The sequence below is a fragment of the Diorhabda sublineata genome, chromosome X (genome assembly GCF_026230105.1).
Source record: "Diorhabda sublineata isolate icDioSubl1.1 chromosome X, icDioSubl1.1, whole genome shotgun sequence".
NCBI classification, from domain to species: domain Eukaryota; kingdom Metazoa; phylum Arthropoda; class Insecta; order Coleoptera; family Chrysomelidae; genus Diorhabda; species Diorhabda sublineata.
This window is the reverse complement of record NC_079485.1, coordinates 27,245,224-27,264,911: the sequence shown is the minus strand read 5'-3', so window position 1 is coordinate 27,264,911 and position 19,688 is coordinate 27,245,224. Positions and strand designations below refer to the sequence as shown.

The following is a 19,688-nucleotide window of genomic DNA, read 5'->3' as shown; positions in this document are numbered from 1 at the left end:
ATCAATATAATCCATGTTAAACATAAAAAGAGACTTGAGGAAAGAAGAGAAGGCTCAATCACATATGTCCATAATTGATTCTCCTTAACATACTCCTTCTAGATGGTAGGAGTATATTTTCGCCCTATTTATTCCAAACTTATACTTTAGTATCATACTCCAGAGTGGTGCACACCGACTACATTTTACTCCTCGGAGGATATTTTAAAAACTTCAGTTAATTACCCCAGATCTAAAGATATTACATTAGTATTCAAAGCAACTGAGGTCTCCAACATTCCAATCTTTTACTAACTTAAGTAGTAGGCACCTGCTTGGTGCTCGTTACCATTGGAGATCATCAACCACTTTTAATAGCCACATATTTGTAATAAGTTTATATAAATCAAAAAGTAAAATAGTTCTTACTACTTCAGTCTTTACAGGCTCGTCCAGATTCATTCTTATTGTGTCAAAACATATCTGAAAGTTTATTTGGATAGCCAGAATATTTTTTCAAATTGGTCATCACTGATGAGTTGTATTAAAGGATTTCTTAAAAGCCCTCAATGGTGCTCTGCAACAATTTCTTCAGCTTCTTCTAGTTCTTTCAGCAATTCAATATACATTGGTACAATCCCTTATATTTATATATGTCTACATTTAAAAATGATTTATATACAATAATAACATTATTAAAACACTGTTTCAATAAAAATAATAGGTTAGAATTGTCTATTTCAAATACGAGTGAAATAAAGCTCTTCCCTTTGGCGGGAGCGTTCATATTGCGAGGAGAGGGCATGAGAATCGAGACAACAATAAATTTAGATCCCCTCGGCTTCAAAGACATCGATGTCGCTCCAAGCGAGGACCTGAGAATGCCGGCCCTGGGCTGAAATGCTTTTCACAAGAACGCGAAAGTGAAACTAACCAATGCCTTATCCGAGTTTTGTCTTTCGTGTACTTATGTCCTTGTTAGATATTTTTTTCAACTACATTTTAATGTAATGTAATAACAAATTTTTAAATCTATACTTCAGGACCGTATTCGCCGGCAAATAAGTGGAACTCGTGAGCAATTAAGTCACAAGAATACTGATCACAGTAGAATAAAATCAAATAAAAAAATCGGTGTCCGTGGAAAATGTTTGAAATGAATAAATACGCACACAACTCTAAGAAGGGCCACTCACGATACTGCGCTGGAGTGAAGTCTTCGTTGTTAGTCATATCAGACCAAAATGTAATTTTATTAGCGTCTCTCGCTTTGTGCATAATGAGGTCAGAAACACCTGCCCGGGGTACATTTTGATCATTCAGGAATGGCAGCAATTCAAAATACCATAACCTTTTTCGAGATTTAATCGAATTTATTAATAGTTTTAGTTCCCTTTTATACGATCTATCTTTGTCGCAAAATCCTCATTGACTTCTTAGAATGATTCAACTAAAATGTCCATAGCTCTTCTTTGGCCGTTTCTGTTATGATATATATCACTCTTTACTTTTCAAAGGCACTCTTGTTCTCTGTACAATTCACAAAATTCTTCATATGTGCCATTTTCCACATTAATTATTCAGACGACAAAAAGCAAAGCAATTACACGCAATTATTGACGGTTTAGTACTACAACACTCCGACCTCTCTGACTGCGGTCAAATCGTACGATTTCGTTGGATATCCGGCATACGCGATCAAATTCGTTGGTTACGACCAAATCGTTCAGTATCGTGAGTGGCCCGATAAAGTTTAGTATCCATAGCAAATATTTACGTATTGTAATTCAAATGTGTTGTTATAAAAAAGCTACAATAGGCATTAATAATCTCATATTAGACAATGATTTTCTGAAGAAATCCTTCTAAAAAAATATCGCTTACTTCAATGGTGGATTTTCTAATTTAAACAATGAAATATTAAAGTAAAATTGTTGCTTATCTAAAAATGTTTATTTTGGTTATTTGAATTCTGTTAAACTTTTCCGTTGAAAATATAATGAAAAACAGAAAATACTCAACTGTAGACGTTTCTAGAACTACCTTAGGCATGAGCGACTATACCATAATTATAAAATATGTATAAATCAATAATGACAGAAAGGAATCCTTGTAGGCGAACGAGTAAAAATTACTTCGTTATGGATTGGAAAAATATTCGTATGATATTATTTTGGCAACAGAATTTCAATTTGTATATTAAAAAATATCATTTTCAGCAATTAAAAAGACATAAATATGTGTATAAAAAAAGAAGTCCTATTCAGAAATGACGTTTTGTTCATCTGCCTGCATTTACACTGAAAACTATTTTTATAGTTGTAATCTATCTGTGTTACGTTTTTTCTTTTATTTATTGTCTAAATTTAAGCTTTATTTCATTGGTATATGTACAAAGGAAGCCGGCCATTTTTAGTCCTCATTTGTTCATACTGGCTGATTTTGATTTACCAACGTAAAACGATTTCTATCGTACTACTTAATTACACATATTTAAAATGATTAACATAATATTACATAATTTTGAGATATTCATAAAATGTCAGGTAAAGACATGAGATGTCTTTGATTAAGAATAATTTTTTCACGAATATTAGTAGTAGATACAAGTCAAACTGAAATACGAATTTAATTATAAAAAGGAAAGTAAAAATAAAAATCCACTTTTTTCATAACCATACATTTTTTTTAATTATAAATTATTTAAAAAATGAAGTTTTGTAACTGGTTGACAGTGCGCACACGCGTCAAAAGTAGGTTGTTCATTAGGTACATTTTAGAATAACTTCCACCATTTGCGATTATTCTAACATGGCCGCATGTTAGTTACTGATTTTTCTTTATTGTTTGCCAACGTTTGTTAAAGATTTAGTAGTGGTGTTTTAAAATAAATTTAGATTGATCTTAACGGATAATCATAATTGAAAAGGATTTAGTATAGACATATACAGATAATTTTTGGAATAAGTTATACCGGTCTTGGTCTTGTTGATCTCCTCCCTATTGAGGTGAATTGTCAACTATAGGTATTTCTAATTTCCTACTTTTGATTATTTCTCAAATTGAATGATGTTGCAAGAACATCATCATATATCCCAAAATGGAATGCAAAGGAATGCCAGGTGAGTGTATTACTATCCACATGATTTATACAGGTATACTAAAAAATCAGTTGTCTCTATATTCGATTATCAGTATAATGCAGGTATTTATTGTTATTGTTTTAGAATGGGGATGCAACAAATGGGGCCACCACCCAATCAAAGAATGCTCATGAGTATGCCAGCTACTGGTAAGTAGGCGATTGCTAGAAATCTTGATCTATCAAATTATTTTTGTCATATATTCATACTAAAAGTATATGATCATATATCCTATACCTATATCCACTTCAATTATGACTTACAACAATCTAGTATTAGTCTAACCAAACTGTGGTGACTGTCACCTTTAAATTTCATTTAGAGATGCAGATTTCACATTTTAAATAGTTTATAAGAAAATTATTTATAACATATTTTCTTTTATATATTGTAAATAAAAATTGTTTTTAAGGTGTTTTGGTTTCTATGCCTCCTGGGCCTGGACCAACTTTGATAACGACAACATCCATTCCCCAGCAACCACAACAACCTAAGGCAAGTATGCAACAGCAAGTCTATCACTATGAAAACACTGGCCAACCGACAGAAGTAGATCAACACAGTACAGAACATCAGAACTGTTCAAACACTAATACTTTGTCTACGCCCAACTCTACTTTGGCAAACATAAAAGAAAAAACACCAATGTGTTTGGTAAATGAATTAGGTAAGTTGATAATATTAAGAAATTTTCAGTTCGTAATTTTTATGATATGTTTATCAATAGCTGTGAAATGGGAGTTTTTAACATTAATAAAAATACATAATTTTAAAGAAAATTTTGAATATATAGGTATAAAATTATTGTGATCATTAATGGTACGATATATTATCTCATAACTTATTTTATTCTTGGGAACTAGAGCCAACCCTGTCAATTAGAAATAGAGATAAGTAATTTAAATGATGTACTGGTGGGAATTGCTATATTAATTTCATTGTTATAATAGATTGAGCAGTAAGCATATATTCTCTTGGTATATCATACAGTTTTTGTTTTTCCTTTCTTTACCAACTAGCTGTGATATTATTTCAATATTCACTCAATGTATTCAAGTATAGGGGAATTGATTTTTGGCCAAAATTTCTTGAAAATTGCAATGTGATGAAAGTATTGAAAAGAAAATGTTTAGTCTCCCCTTTTATGTTCAGAATGTTTCTGGACTTTTGCTTTTGTTCTAATACATTTTGAGCACCTATAATAATAATAATGCTATTTTATTGAATTGCATATATACCTATAACATATTAGACGATGAATTATAATATTGACTTGATAATGCTCTAATACTTTTAGTATATTTGCATTGTTCCAATGAATTGTTGATAATTTTGCTTATTCTAATTATTTGAGTGCATCTTTGAAATTCATCTATTCCGAGCCTATTGATTACATTTATATTTATTACAGTAATAAATAATCTGCCAAAATTCATCAGCATAATTAGTAAAATAATTGGTACATGATATTAATATCTACATGAGAAATATATTATTGTGTGGAGTTATTTATTTCAAATTTAAAAATGGAAAAGTACAAATTATTGTATTTATTTTTAGGAAACTTTGAGTTTAATTCATTTACAATATTCACTTATTTGTCTTGAAATGAAACATATCCAAAACTAGGGTGAATATTTGATTTATCATAATATTTATGCAATTTCTTTTAAACTGTTAATTTTGTTATTTATTATTTAATTTATATACAAGATCAAAGAACTGGTTGTGGGTGCAGTAACAAATATTTAGAGTTGATCTAGTCTTGTCTACGTCTAACAGTAAACTTGATGCAGGCAGTTTCTTCGCTTTTGACCACATGCACAGTTTTCCGTATTTTGTCTCACTTGTGATGTGCCAACGGGGAATTAAGTGAATATTGAGAATTTTGGACTGCTTTTCTACATATAGTGATTTTTGTATAACAGAAAACTAAATGTAGGTGATCAGTTTTTGTATATGTTTATCCTTTAAATGAATAATATATTGTTTTGAAATATATCAATATTATTTTAAAAGGTTTTTAGAAGGTATCATAAATTGGTTGTTTCTAAGATTTTTGGATATATTGATATGAAAACCTTCTTCTCATGTTATCTTTATACATTTCATGTGAATGGCACCAAAGTGTCTTAATATTTTTTATTTTTTATTTCCCCAAGAATAGATATATATTTTTCGAATATCCAGAGTCATTATTCTCTCCTTCTCATACTCTAGTCATTATATTCTGTGTAAATTGACTATAATGATAATACCAGATTTATTTACGTTAACCTACTATTATGAGACATTGAACTTCTTAGTAGTTACTGTATTGTTTTTCTTTTCTATATGTCTAGCGTAGACTAAAATAATGAACTTCATTCACTTATATTTATAAATTTGAGTGTACATAAAAAAATAAAAATTTGATGATCCTATAGCAAGATACAACAAAATTCAACACCAGTATAGACTCACTGGGGAACAAGGACCTGCCCATAAGAAAATATTCACAGTTACCTTGAAACTCGGTAATGAAGAATATGAAGCAGAGGGGCCCAGTATCAAAAAAGCCCAGCATTCAGCTGCCGCTCAAGCTCTAGCTAAAACTGAATTCAAGCATCCACCACCAAAAACGGTAAGAAATCGTCCAGGAAATCGACCAACTAATCCGGGAGTTGTTACTCCAACTGTTGAACTCAATGCTCTTGCTATGAAGAGGGGGGAACGCACTGTATACGTTGTTGAAAATGGGGGTGCCCCACCACATCAGGTAAGATTAACTGAAATCCTGAACAACAGATCATTACAAAACTGTTACTTTCACCATTAAATTCGCATTTTTTAAGTCAATTAAAGTATCATTTATTTCTATCACACACTCACATTTTATTATGACAATGTGCTTTAAATTTGATTAAATAATAAGTTTTGATAGTTTAGTTTCAATATAACTACATATACTTGAGAGTTGTAGACTAAGTGGAACCTTTGAAAACACCTAGTTACTTTGAATTGTGTCTAGTTAATTCAAACTTTCTTTATGTGTTGAAATATGGTTATTATTCTATTTCCTTATTAACAGTGGCCTTTCTCAATTTCATTGTTTTCCCTTAAAATTTTTCTCATCAAGAAGTAATTATAGATTGGGTTTTTTATGCAATGTCATGAAATATATTATATGATGATGATTGTGGTTTTCTTAACTAAATTTTCACAATAAGAGTGTGTGATGGACAGTAAATTGGCAGATGTTCTAGTAATTATTCAAATTAGGAAATTCATTTCATTTTATAATTTTTATATTATAAATTTTGAAATATATAATACAGTAACTAACTAGAGCAGTGATGGTGAACCTTTTTGAAAAGTGGGTCATTATTTTTTTTAGATCTTGCTCGTGGGTCACTAAGTATTTGTATATATATGAATAATGAAGTTGATTATAAAGTATGTAATGGGAAATTTGTTGCTGTTTGTTTTCAGACAAATTTTGAATATTTGGTTCATATTTTGAGTTTATCAATTTAACACATTTCGCAGTTAGTTTTCAGTATCAAGTCTATTTCTGATTGAATATTTCACAAAGTTCATTGATAGAAACAAATTTTCACACGAATTTGTGGACTCAACAAGTTTCTTTATTGATACAAAATTATTTGGTAATGAATCCCATATGTTTCAGACATTTTCTCTTATACTTCCAAAATCAAGTTTTAAAATTTTGTTTTATTTATGCTGTTTCGAAATTCAATTCCATATCTAAATGATTGATACCTAGCCATATAAAATTAACTCCATTGTTTCAAATTCTATTTTGTGTGGATATAAAATAAAATTGAATATATTTTGCATTTTTTAAATTGATTGAATTTCTCCTGAAATGTTTATTTTATGACCTGTGTAATCATTAAATATTTTTATTGCATTTTCTTGAATATCAACCGTGTTTTCATAAACTACTATGTTTTGAAAATGTTTTTGTATTTGAGGAAAATATTTCATGACTTTCGTTTCCAAATCTTTGGTGAAGATATGAAGATCAAATCATAAATATTTTAATATTATCAAACGTCATTAAAACAATTAGTCCACGCCCTTGAAGTTCATTAAAATGCTGAGTGATGTCGCATAAAACATTGTTTATCTAGATTTTTTTATTAACTTCTTAGTGCCTACAATACAAAAACCATCACTGAACTAGAGTCCTATAAAAATAGAATTACCATCAATCTGAGATTAGAGATTTTCAAATTTGTCATATATAAAAAAAAAGATAGAAAAGCCTTACAGATTGTAGCAACGTTAAAACATTTGGTTTAAGCTTCTTTTAGTCCCAAAGTTCAGTGTAGTAGAGAAGAAATATATTTTAAAAATTATATAGAGATAATATAGATAAAATAATATAAATAGACCACCAGAAACTATTTGATGTACCTAACTAAATTTGAAAGATGAAGATTTATATAATTTTCAAGTATACAAAGTAAAAATTGTTATTTCAATGTTTACATGAAAATTAGATGATTGTTTAAAATTGCTCAGCTACTGTAATCAATAAAAAATTTGGAAAAACGCATTTTGTTTTGGAAAATTAGGAGGATCAAGCTGTTTTGTTACTTATGAGTTGTCAGAATTAACATAATTTGAAATTGATTTAATATATGCAAATGGTGAAAGTGGCTTAACTTTGGTTGAAAGTAACAGTTCAGTAAATTTCAGTTTCTTATCAGTTAAATTAAAAAAAAAATTATATTTGATTGTACCGGGTGTCCCAGTTTAATTTGGGTGAAAATTTAGTTTAACCTTAATTCATACAAAATCAGTAAAAGGCTCAATTTTTGTATTATAATACTTTATATTTGAACAGAGATATTTTCGTGATGAATATTTATTGTTTATTGTACAGGCTGCGCAAATTTTTTTTAGAATATAGATGAAGATACTACTTGCTGATTGTTAAGAAATGATAACTATCATTACGTGTACGTTCAGCGTGTGGTTGTTTTCTTAATCACTAGATAGAAGTTGAAACAGCCTTCACACCTCTGTTTAGTATTTAATGGTCTTAACTGTTTTATGTATTTTCCGCTTCTTCACTTTTCATTTGTGAAACTGAAGATAGATAAGGCTTAAGGAACCAGGAGATATCGAAAGGGCAACAGAACTATTTAACTCACAACTTCAACTAGCAGCCCAAACTGCTACACGAAACAGAAAAAAGAAAGATGTCCCACTCAAAATAAAAAGACTAATAGCAGGAAAGAGACAGGTAAAAAAACTTCAGAGTCTGAAATAAGTCGAAACGTCAATTTTTATCTGTCTTTCAAATATTATTAAAGACTAATTTTAAAACGGAAGAGACTTGAAACAAAGAACATATAGAAGCATAAAAAAAATCTCAATCGAGTCATAAATATAAGAAAAAACTCAAATAAATAATATATAATTTGAGGAATACGTGTCTAAATTAACAAGAAAGGATAATTTTATTTGGAAGTCAATAAAAAAATTTTAAAAAAACATAACAGCCCCACCTGTACGAAAAAACGAACATAAACAGTGGATTAGAAGCAACAAAGGAAAAGCAGATTTATATGCAGATCATTTCAGCCACTAAGTCACGAAATAGACCAAGAAGTAGAGCCAAAATTAGCAATCTAATAAACACAATACGCCCTATAAAAGCAATGACTCCAAAAGAAGTACACAATAAAATAAAATTACTAAATCCGAAATCCATTTACAATGCTGCACAAATCATATTGGTTGGTAAACCAGGCAAAGACCCAACCAATGTGTCATCTTACCATCCAATAAACCTTCTACCTACAATGTCAAACTCCTTGACAAATTACTCCTACATAGAATAACTTCAGACCTACCTCCACAGGAATGGATCCCCTGCCATCAATTTGGATTCCAACAAAAACATTCTACAGTGCAACAAGTCCACCGACTCACGCAGAAAATAAATAAAGCACTGGAAAACAAAGAATACTGCTTTGCTGTTTTCCTTCATATCGGACAGGCTTTTGACAGAGTGTGACATCAAGGGCTGCTATACAAAATTAAAAGAACTTTTTCCCCATACTACTATCCAGGCTCATCTTAACCTATTACAAAAATGGAGGATTGAAAATAATGAGATGAAATCAATACTCCATCAACTAATAGATTCTCCCTTGTATGTGACAAATCAAACCATTCAGGTGGATCTGTGAGTGCCCACTGTATAAAAAGTCATCAATACCACAAAACTATAGAAACCCATCCAAATCCACTACTAGAGGAGTTGTTAACGCCAAGAAACGCAGGAAGTCTGAAAAAAAGTTGACCAATAGATTTAATATGGGGTATAAGAGGTTACATCACTCTAACACTCGCGAACAAATGAAACCATCAAATGTGTGTCTGGAATTTTCGTTTAGAACAATCTTGATCATTGTTCTCGGTTTAACTGTCACAATAAACATTGCTAGGTGGGTGGTGAATTCTCTAGGCTAATTTCGAAATGACAAAATTGTAATATGTAAATTCTGTGATTATCTTTAAACAAAATTGTAAGCACAATTTTTAAAATATTTTTTATTCAAAATATAAAAATATGGAAGTAAATATTGTGGCAATTCAACAGTTGAAAAAATCCTATTTACAAGTGTTAATTTTGAAAGGAGTTCGAACAAATTGAAATCTTATCAATTAAATTTTAAAAAAATAATAAAAAAAATTATGAACTTTGAAGTTACGAGTGGGGGGAAGGGGTAAAAATTTGGGACACCCTGTACTGTACGCATGTATGTGGGACACCTAGTATTTACTTACAGTTGAGATCTGGTTCATAGTGAGGGGCAACTGAGCAAGTGAGATGTAGAAAAGTGGAACTTTTATATATTATGAAACCATTAGATATTCCAAATTATTTTTAAAAAATCATGGTTGTATTTATTAACTATTTTGCATTTATTTAAAAATTTTTTATTATTTCGATAATACCTTTTCATAATATCTGAAAGATTCAGTTCTCATAAATAAAAATAAATGTCTTATTTCTATTTTTTTATTTTACACATTTCATTTTCAAAGCAACTTAACATATTTATATAGTGATATGTGAATAAATTAATTTATAACTATTGTAGACGGTCCCTTTTCATAACAAGAAAAAAGGAAGCAAAATATGGATAATAGTGGAGAGAAAATCAGTAGTAGGCATCTTAAATATATGAATTTTGCAAACAGTTTTTCAAACAGTCTGAATGGCTTCAGTATGACTTGTGGTGTTCGCCAAAATTTGAAAAAAATTTTGGTGTAATTATAAAATAACTGCTGGCATTTTACAAGGCAAAATATTGTCAATTATGTACAAGAAAATGTCTTTTCTTCTATCAAAATTTAGAATACATGGTGATACAAATAATTGATTGACTATTATAATAATTACCATAATTCAGCTGTTTGCAATTTCATTTTTCTGATTATATTAGTTTAAAATATGGTTTTTCATTGATAACTTCAAATATTGTGCACTAAAATATGTTTTATATTCAAATTTCATGTTCTACCCAAGGTTTATTAACTTAGTTATATAATTTGATTGATTGGTTTGATTCTTTGTAATATCTTGTGCTATTACATTCATAATTATATGCTTACGAATATTAAGGTTCTATAGACATTGAGCAACGATTTGAAATTTACTATTCAGGGTAATTAAAACCACTAAACAACTAATTGTTCTGTTATTAAGTTGATAATGACTTGTTTGCATTGCTTATCAAAATTTGACAGGACATATCAAGATTTAAGGTTCTTTAATGAAACCCCTCTCACTTATAATTTGTTTCAACAGACTTCCTACCGAAAAATTATAGTTTGAAGTCAGTTTAGAAAGTTTTTGTCAGAAAAATAACAAAATACATATAAGCATATTTCCAACCTTGTTGCCACATTTTTACAAAACATAATTAGTGGCAATATTATACAAAAACACAATGCTTATAGAAATAAATTTTGTGTATTCTAGCAATCAGTTAATAAACTATGTTACAGCTTCAAAAAATTATTTGGATGATTGTGCTTAATATCATTTAGCCCTTTAAGTTTAGAAGCAAGATAGGATGTGTATAAAAATTCGTTACTTTTCGTATCATTACTAACCCACATTTATACATCATTTGCATATCTTTAGTTTGCACCAGTCCTATTTTTTCTTAGGGATACTTAAGTCAGCCTGGCTACTATCCTCGTCATAACTTATACAACGCCCAAACACAACCTCAACGTTATGGCTATGATGCTCGTCGTAATATTAGAGGTCATTATCCGTACCATGATAATCGTTATTATGGGCAGTTTAGACCCGGAGCACCTCATAACCCAGGAGATCCATTTACGGTTCGCTTGAGAGTTGGAGAACGAGAATATCCTGGACAAGGATATACTGTTCAAGCTGCAAGACACGATGCCGCTTCTAAAGCTATCGAGCACATCAAACAACTAGGTAAATATTAGGAAATTGCCTATGGGGATTCAGTTGAAAAGTCATCGTTCTGTTGGATCTGTTATAACAATTTATGTAGTAATTGTCAGACTTTCTCAAATATTTTTCATCCTTATAATTCCATGGCCTGACTACTGCAAATTTATTAACCTATTCACCCAGATCAACTGTGTGCCGAGACATTTTTTAGACATATTACATCATTCAATAAATTGTGTGATTGACACACAGGTGGCGCTGCCATTATCACATTCATATGACGTTTATGAAGTACTAACTTTCAATAGACTATGTGTAAAATTTCATGATATTTAGATCAGTCAAAAAAACTGACAGCCATTTAAGTGAAGCTATTTTTGTTATTTTCAAAATAATGGATTCAAAGCGATTTCGTGTGTCAATTTATCATTACTTCTTGATGAAAAAAATACTGTACAAGCTCTGCAATCGCGTTCATACAGATACCGATGGTAATGAACGTTCTCGTCGTTCAATTGGGGTGGTTATTCCAGAAAACAAAAAAAAGTTCACAAATTGGTTATTTCTAATTGTGAGATAGTTGAGGCCGTAAAGATATCAGAAGACAATGCATGAACATTTGACCATGAGAAAGCTTTTTTCAAAGTGGGTGCCGCTTTTACTCACAGTCGTTCAAAAACAACAACGTGTTGATATTCAGGGCACGTATTAAATCACATTTTTTTCATCAATATGTGACAATGGATGAAACATGGATCCATCACTTCACTCCGGGATCAAAGTGATCATCATCTGAGTGGACTGCAGCCTGTGAACCACGTCCTAAGCATCCGAAGGCACAACAATCAGCTGGGAAGGTTATGGCTTTAGTATTTTGGGATGCGTGTGGAGTATTGTTCAAATTTAGCTCAAATGAAGAAGCAATTGCTGAAACGTGAAGTCTATTTTGAGGCAAGACAAATCCTACAAGCACGGCGTCGAGTAGTTACAAGATGCGTTAGAATGATAGTATTGTTCTTGAAATAGATGAATAAAATCGATTTTTGGCAAAAAATGTGTTTTTCTTAGTTAGTCACACAACTTATTGAGTGATGTGTTACATACCCTTATCTATCTTTGGCCAAAGTATATTTTTAATTATAGCTTGTGTTTATTTCCCAAATTAACTGCAATTATTACCTATTTATGGTTGTTTACAAAGGTTTGATCAACATTTTTGAGTTCATAACACCTTATATTTCACTAGTACAAACATACGAAACAGCTGTCATACTCCTAGGATACAGATGAGATACAAAAACTGTTTTATTTAAAAGTTATATAACATTTTACAGTTTGAATTCATGTAGGTGATCAAGAACAAAGTGAGGGTACAATGTCTCCTGATTCTACCCAACAAATCTCTAATGAATCAGTTCAACAAGGCAGTGCTGTAAGTGACATCAATTCTGATCTGAAATCCCCAATTTCACTTGTCTACGAAATTGCTTTGAAAAGAAACTTAAATGTTCTTTTTGAAGTTTTGAGCGAGAAGGTGAGCTGATATTTTTATATTTATTTTTATTTTCTAATCTTCTAACATATTTATAGAATTACCTGAAACCACGATATTACACTCGTGTCCAAATCTGGTTAGGAAACCCTGTATAATATATTCTTTTTTCTAGATATGGTTATGTTGTTCGAAGACATTTTTTGTTTTATTAATATGATACTGTTTATATTGCTCTAAAAGAGTCAACATTTTGTAGGGACCCCCACATATGAAGGTATTCATTACGCAGTGTCGCGTAGGCACCTTCGTAGCAGAAGGCGAGGGCAACGGGAAGAAAATATCAAAGAAACGTGCTGCTGAGAAAATGTTGGAAGAGCTATCAAAACTTCCTCCCTTGCCCAACGTTATCAATATTGCGCAATTAAAGAGAAAACGAGTTACAAACAAAAAGAAGACTCGCAACTTGATTAAAGTAAATACAGACAAATCTACTGAAGTTGTTGAAGAAATAAACCCTATATCTCGTTTGATTCAAATTCAACAAGCCAATAAAGAACGAGAACCTGTTTACACAGTATTAGAAGAACGTGGAACTCCAAGGCGCAGAGAGTTTGTTATTGAAGCTTCTGTCAATGGACACTCATGCACTGGAGTTGGTCCCAACAAGAAGGTAACGAATCCATTATGTGGTAAATTTTATCATTAGATTTTCTTGAATTGTTTTTTAAGTATTTATAATGCTATACTTGTGAAAAATATTTGGGAGAACTTTGATGCTTTTTATTTTTTATGATAATGATTTTCTTAATCTGACCTCATTGTGCTTTGAACGGTTTTCTTGTAATTTACATTGAAATAATTTAGCATTAAGTATCTAATTCTGTACAGGTTGCTAAACGCAATGCTGCAGAAGCTCTTCTTATGGAACTTGGTTACAACAACACCACAAATACAAACAAACCCATGATTAAAGATAAAGATGACGTTACAAATATGCATTCAAGCATGGATAAAAATCGTAAGGTAACTTTTGTTGAGGAAGTTCCAGAAGTTCAACCAACCCAATCTATTGGTGGCAGTGGCGGTAGACAGTTGGTGCCGGGGGTTCTATTGGTGACAGAACAAGCTGGATTCCAAAAACAAAAAGATAATATGGAGAAGCCTATACAATCTCAACAACCTCAAATAAAATCTCCATCTAATATAATTCAAGTAAGTTGTATCGTTTTGTTGAATATGGGGGTCAATCTCATACTAGAAAATCAGTTTTTAACAAAAACCACATATATTCAGATAATTACAGTTCAACCAGACACTCACCAAAACTCAGTTAATTTGAACTTAATTTTTTTACTTTTAGAGAATGAATGACTCCAATTCCCTTTTTCCTGTTACCTTTTTTTGCAATTCAATTAACAAGAGAACTCAGAGTCGTTGTGCCTTTTGTGAAAGCAGGTTGACAATGTTCTGATTTATTGACCAGGTGATTCCTATATAACGCTCCAAACCTTTCATTTTACTAACGGTGAGATTATTTGTTTACATTTCTATTTTACCTGTATGTTTCATTTTAACAGAAATTAGCAGTTCGTTATTAAACATTCAACAGTTTTGGGTTCAAAAAATGGAATTTATGCCATTTTCGATTCAGCTTTAATATGAAGAAGAATTCATCTACATAGCACTGATGATTACATAACTAGGTCAAAACACTGCGCTCTAAATTTGTTACATGTGCATGTTGCCGGATATTATAGAAAAAACGTTTATAATATGCATTACCATCTCAAGAAGAAACAGGAATATTGTGAAACATTTACAGTGATTAAATTTTTTTTTCTCGTAGGAACTTCGTCAGTCTCTGTAGATTAGTCTTAATAAAAGGCCTCCAATATGTTAGTATCGCTGAACTAAATGTTGTTAACAAATTTTTTACAGGGTGTACGTTCGAAGGATAAGCTGCTTTACTTAGCTCAGTTGATGAATATTCAAGTTCAGTTCTCAGATTTTCCAAAAGCTAATCATGAGATGTTTTTGACTTTGGTTTCTCTGAGCACTAATCCACCTCAAGTATGCCATGGAGAAGGTCCAACAACTGAAACTTCACATGAAAAAGCTGCTTTAGAGGCTCTGAAGGTACTTTCTGAATTGGGTCTCGACATCGCACCTAAAGACGTTTCTGGTGGACCCGCTGGGAATGATAGGTAAATTATAATATAGGAAAATTTTTCAATAAACCAGGAAGTAGCACATTGTCTTCTGGTTAAATATGATAAATAAATTATTTTCATTTATTAAATTAAGGCGTGAATAATTTTAGTTTTATTAGTCAACCATCGCTATTATAATTTATCGATAGTTTTGGAATTTTTGTATATAATCTTGTAATTGTAATAAAGTTTCGATTGGAAATATTTTTTCGTCTCATTTCTAGACTTGTGTAATGTAGTTTAATTTGAAAATGTACAATATGTTTGATAAATCTTGAAAATTTATTCGTTTACAGTGCTCCCCCAGTGGTGTCCAACAAAGGGCCGGTGCACCAAAACGGCGTGAAGAAGTAAACTTTGAACTCAACGTAAACTGTACCAATGGCCCCCCCTTTTAGAATTGCATCTCCCTTGTTGATAGCTTTTTTCAGTCATTGGTACAGAACATTTATACATGAGTTCCATGTGGCCATGTAAAAATTAGCATACTTCATATTCAAATAACTACGAATTATTTATTTTCTTATTTCATGTGATTTCATTCAAATATGATGTTATATGAAATGATTTCATGTATTTATGTATAATTCTGGTTATTGCTTAAGCACCGTATGTTTCGAGTTGGTGCTACCCATTTTCGTTTTCGTGGGCTGAAAATGAATTTGGGAGACAGTAGTTCAGAATTGGTTTACAAAATTCGTGTATTCAAATATACACATTTAGGGTTCGAATGTTTATAGTGTTTCTTAAACATTTCTAAGTATTTTAATCATCAAATGTAGATCAATGTTAATGTATAAAATATAAAGATTGGACTTCGTATACAACTGTACAAACAGAATCTGATGAAGCTGTAACAAATTCTTTCAATTTGTTTAATCTAGTATATTTTCACGAAACTCTGGTTTGTATTGAATTTTTTTTTATTCATTTTAGTAATGTAACTACGTTTGAGGTGAATAAAAAGCAAAATGATTGTGAAATTATATCTGATACTCTATTTATTAGAGTGAAACTTGCTGGCCGAGTTTATTTAAAAAACATATATTCGTACAGCTTCAAAGATTCAATAGTTCATTAGTTGCATAATTTTGTTTTTTCATAATAACCCATAAGAGCCCAAATAATTTTTTTCAACTTCAACTAGTTTTTCAACATATTACTAAACTAATACAAAAAGTAAATTTTTTTTCTATATGAACGTTCATTTAAAAAAAAACACGTGTTGCCAAATGGCAACATTAGACAAAAATAAGTACAGAATCCCAATAATTTTAGTAAAAAAGAAAAAATTAGCTTTTCGTATGAAAAATAGGATTGCATTCTATACAAAGTTCTACGTTTCACTTTTTACACATTGTCCTCATTACAGAGCAGCATCCTTCATCTGCACATTATTTCTTTTTTCTTTATCTGGTACACTTATCAGAAAGTGGTCGAGTCTCTGATGTCATTGCTTACCCTGTTAAGTGTAATGCTATTTATTGAAGTACTAGGTCTTCCGGCAGATTTATGGGAAGTTCCATACCTAGTTAAATATACTTGCACTAATTCGCGTTCAAATTCCAATTAAGTCATTGTTCTTCCACTATTTCTGTGAAGTAACCAGGCATTTGGAATGGAAACGTCGATTAACCTGGTGAATATGCACAATACTCTGTATCAATTGATATTCTCGTCCATCAAATCGATACTCCCCATACCTTTATTATATTCGCCGATTACATGTGGTCTATTGATATGTATGATTTTTTCTTCAGTTTTTGCGTGCCGTTTTATTATCGAGGAGGGATGGGTACCAAAACAGATGCTCGCTATGGTAACAACGTTGTTGTCTAGCCATCTACTTAAGAAAACTCCTTTCTTTCGCTCTAGCGTACATTCGTGCGCTCCTCTTTTATATTATTTACTCATGATTTTTTTGTTAGGTAGACTAGCAGATTGAAGTTTGTAAAAAGGTTATCAAAGAAGAAGTTGTACGGCAAGTGTTTCTCCTTTGATATTTCTGTTAACATTGAAACAAATGGGGGTGTACATTTACCAAAAAACTGCTTGTCTTCAGAACTGCAGATTTTATTTTTACCATGGTACATATCACGGCTAACAAGATATCCAGATGTAGCATTGATTCACCAAATTTTAAAACCAAACCTGATAGTTTTACCACGGATGCATTGCTTACTTGGATAACTGCCAAAATATTTGATTATTGATTCATTATAGTTTAGGTTTTGATGGGGACAAATTTTTTAAGAAACCTTTGATTCAGCGTATGGCCGTAATTTAAAAAGCTTATCGTTTTTATCAACTGCGTTGTTACTCGTATATTGTATAAATTGTACAAAGTCGATTTATATTGTGCATATCAACAATAACTACCTTTTCCGGGGAGAATGTTATACCCACTAAGAACAAGAAGTCCAATAAAGCATTTCAGTTCATCAACTGTGTTGTTTGGATCAGCTTAGTTTTTAAAAAGTGCGTAATCTCGTGTCTCTGATGAAAATGTTTGAAAACATCCTCATCGAACAACAGGAGACATAATATTGGTTGTAGTCTGGTTCGGGCAAGGATTTAGACGTAGGTTGAAGGTCGCCAACAGTCCAACGGTAATTTTTTTCTACAGTAGCTGAAACTGAAAATAGTGCTGTTTTTGAAGATTTCAGTTTGATCCGCTTCTGTGATATATGGTTTTCCTTTAGTATTGATATCGTTGGTTATATATTCTTCAGTAGGACCAATTCCGCACCAGCTGCTAATTGGTGACCGGGAAGCCTATCTATGTTACAATCATTGTAATCTTCATCCCCCGATTATTCATTAGTAAGAGAACTAGATTCGAACCGTATATCCATTTTTATCGGCACGGCCACGAGGAGTAGACAAGACGTTATACACATCCAAGTAAATATATAAGCTGCCATCTATCCAATACTTTCCTGATCCAAGCTATTTTGAAATTCGCGCTGTAAAATTATATATTTACTGTGGCTATTTGGAAACACTAGGCCTTAATGGGTTAGCCTACATTTACAACAAAGGGTTATGAGCTGAATAATGCACTAAATTTTTATATATTTTTTCGATAGCTTTTGTTATCTACTCTAAGACATGATACAAGTTTAGTACTTGTTTAGTTCACCTATGTCTTCGAACAATAATGGTGATCTTAAGAATGCTGAGTAATGTTAGTTAAAGTGTTTTTCTGGTATGTCTAGGGTAACATTAGACTTTTTGAACTCTAGGTGGTTTGGAGAAGTTCTCTCAAACTTCCTTTTGATGGTTTGGAATTGATTTTACGCTAAAGCTTTTTATATAAAGACAAAGAATTGTGTTTTGCTTGTGGATATATGTATGTCTGTGTTAATGAAACTAAAGTATCTTTTTGTTTCTGCACGGATTGTGGATCATGCTTTTTTATTTAAGATTTGGTCAAGAATTAAATATTTCAAATTCTTGAGAATGCTTTCAGCACTATTCAAGTTCCATAATGGATTGATTAGTTTCATAGAATATACTTGAATTAAGTATAAGGGTTTGATGAGATCAAAGGTCTAATAGAATAAGTGTGACGAAATATATTATGTCAATATTGAGGCACATTATGATTTTTATTTGACATTAGACCACTAACTGATTTGATTAAAATATGATATTTTACTAATTTCTAGACTTTTTATATTTAGGATTGAACAAGTAAAAATAGAAAATACTCAGAAATGGTTAAATAACACTCTTAGTTGTATCTTATTCCAATATTTCATGTAGATATTTTAACAAATAATAATATATATGAAATACTTTGAAGTGTCCACATTGTGAGTAACATAGAATAATGTTGAATACATGTTATAATTGTTACAATGATTTCGGACCCTAATATTAATCAATATTATTATTATGTTATATCGTTTTTAAAGCTAGTATTTGCTAACCATTTTCTGACAAAATGCATGTATATTTATATATTGTCAGTGAATGAGATAAAGTTAGTTGTTCTCTCTAGATGCGATGCAATTCTGATCTGCTGATCAATACACTTTTTTGGAGATTGATTTCAGTATTCCAGGGGCTTTGATTTTGTTTATAGTGTATTAAATGTAAACAAACTTATTATGAGATGGTAATTGAATTGTGTAATATGATGAATACTTGATTTATTAATTTATTAACTTGAATGTTTGCGTTATGAAATTGCCTCCAAAAAGAATTTGAAATCAATAAACATTCTACACAAATAAAAAAATTGAGTTTTCTCTTCAAAATAATCCTCATAAAAATGTTCCTTGTCAAATTTTAAGTGTTGTTTCAGGTACTATTCCTAAAATAAATGATCCTATTATCACATTGCACTTGTTACCATCAAAATCTTGTTTAGCGTAAAAAGGAAATAG

The 19,688-nt window shown here is 31.0% G+C and overlaps 1 protein-coding gene across 2 annotated transcripts; it reads left to right on the top strand.

Moving 5' to 3' along the window:
- The first annotated feature begins 2,623 nt into the window (after positions 1-2,623).
- LOC130451762 (double-stranded RNA-binding protein Staufen homolog 2-like) lies at positions 2,624-19,554 on the top strand. Of its 2 annotated transcripts, none has more exons than XM_056790989.1 (10): positions 2,624-3,101; positions 3,207-3,271; positions 3,535-3,789; positions 5,549-5,745; positions 11,325-11,610; positions 12,939-13,123; positions 13,341-13,754; positions 13,973-14,296; positions 15,023-15,288; positions 15,591-19,554. In XM_056790989.1, exons 1-10 carry the CDS (start codon positions 3,046-3,048, stop codon positions 15,646-15,648), a joined length of 2,106 nt encoding a protein of 701 aa, XP_056646967.1. In that variant the 5' UTR covers positions 2,624-3,045; the 3' UTR covers positions 15,649-19,554. The 2 variants fall into 2 exon arrangements, with proteins under 2 accessions (XP_056646967.1, XP_056646966.1); XM_056790988.1 differs by having other exon boundaries at positions 2,725-3,101; positions 5,549-5,880.
- Positions 19,555-19,688: the final 134 nt, after the last annotated feature.

Bases quoted from the DNA above. Each gene is read 5' to 3' on its own strand.
- LOC130451762 (XM_056790988.1), top strand. From the start codon at position 3,046: ATGATGTTGCAAGAACATCATCATATATCCCAAAATGGAATGCAAAGG. The intron at 3,272-3,534 runs GTAAGTAGGCGA...ATTGTTTTTAAG, and splicing joins CATGAGTATGCCAGCTACTG to GTGTTTTGGTTTCTATGCCT. The intron at 5,881-11,324 runs GTAAGATTAACT...ATTTTTTCTTAG, and splicing joins GGGGTGCCCCACCACATCAG to GGATACTTAAGTCAGCCTGG.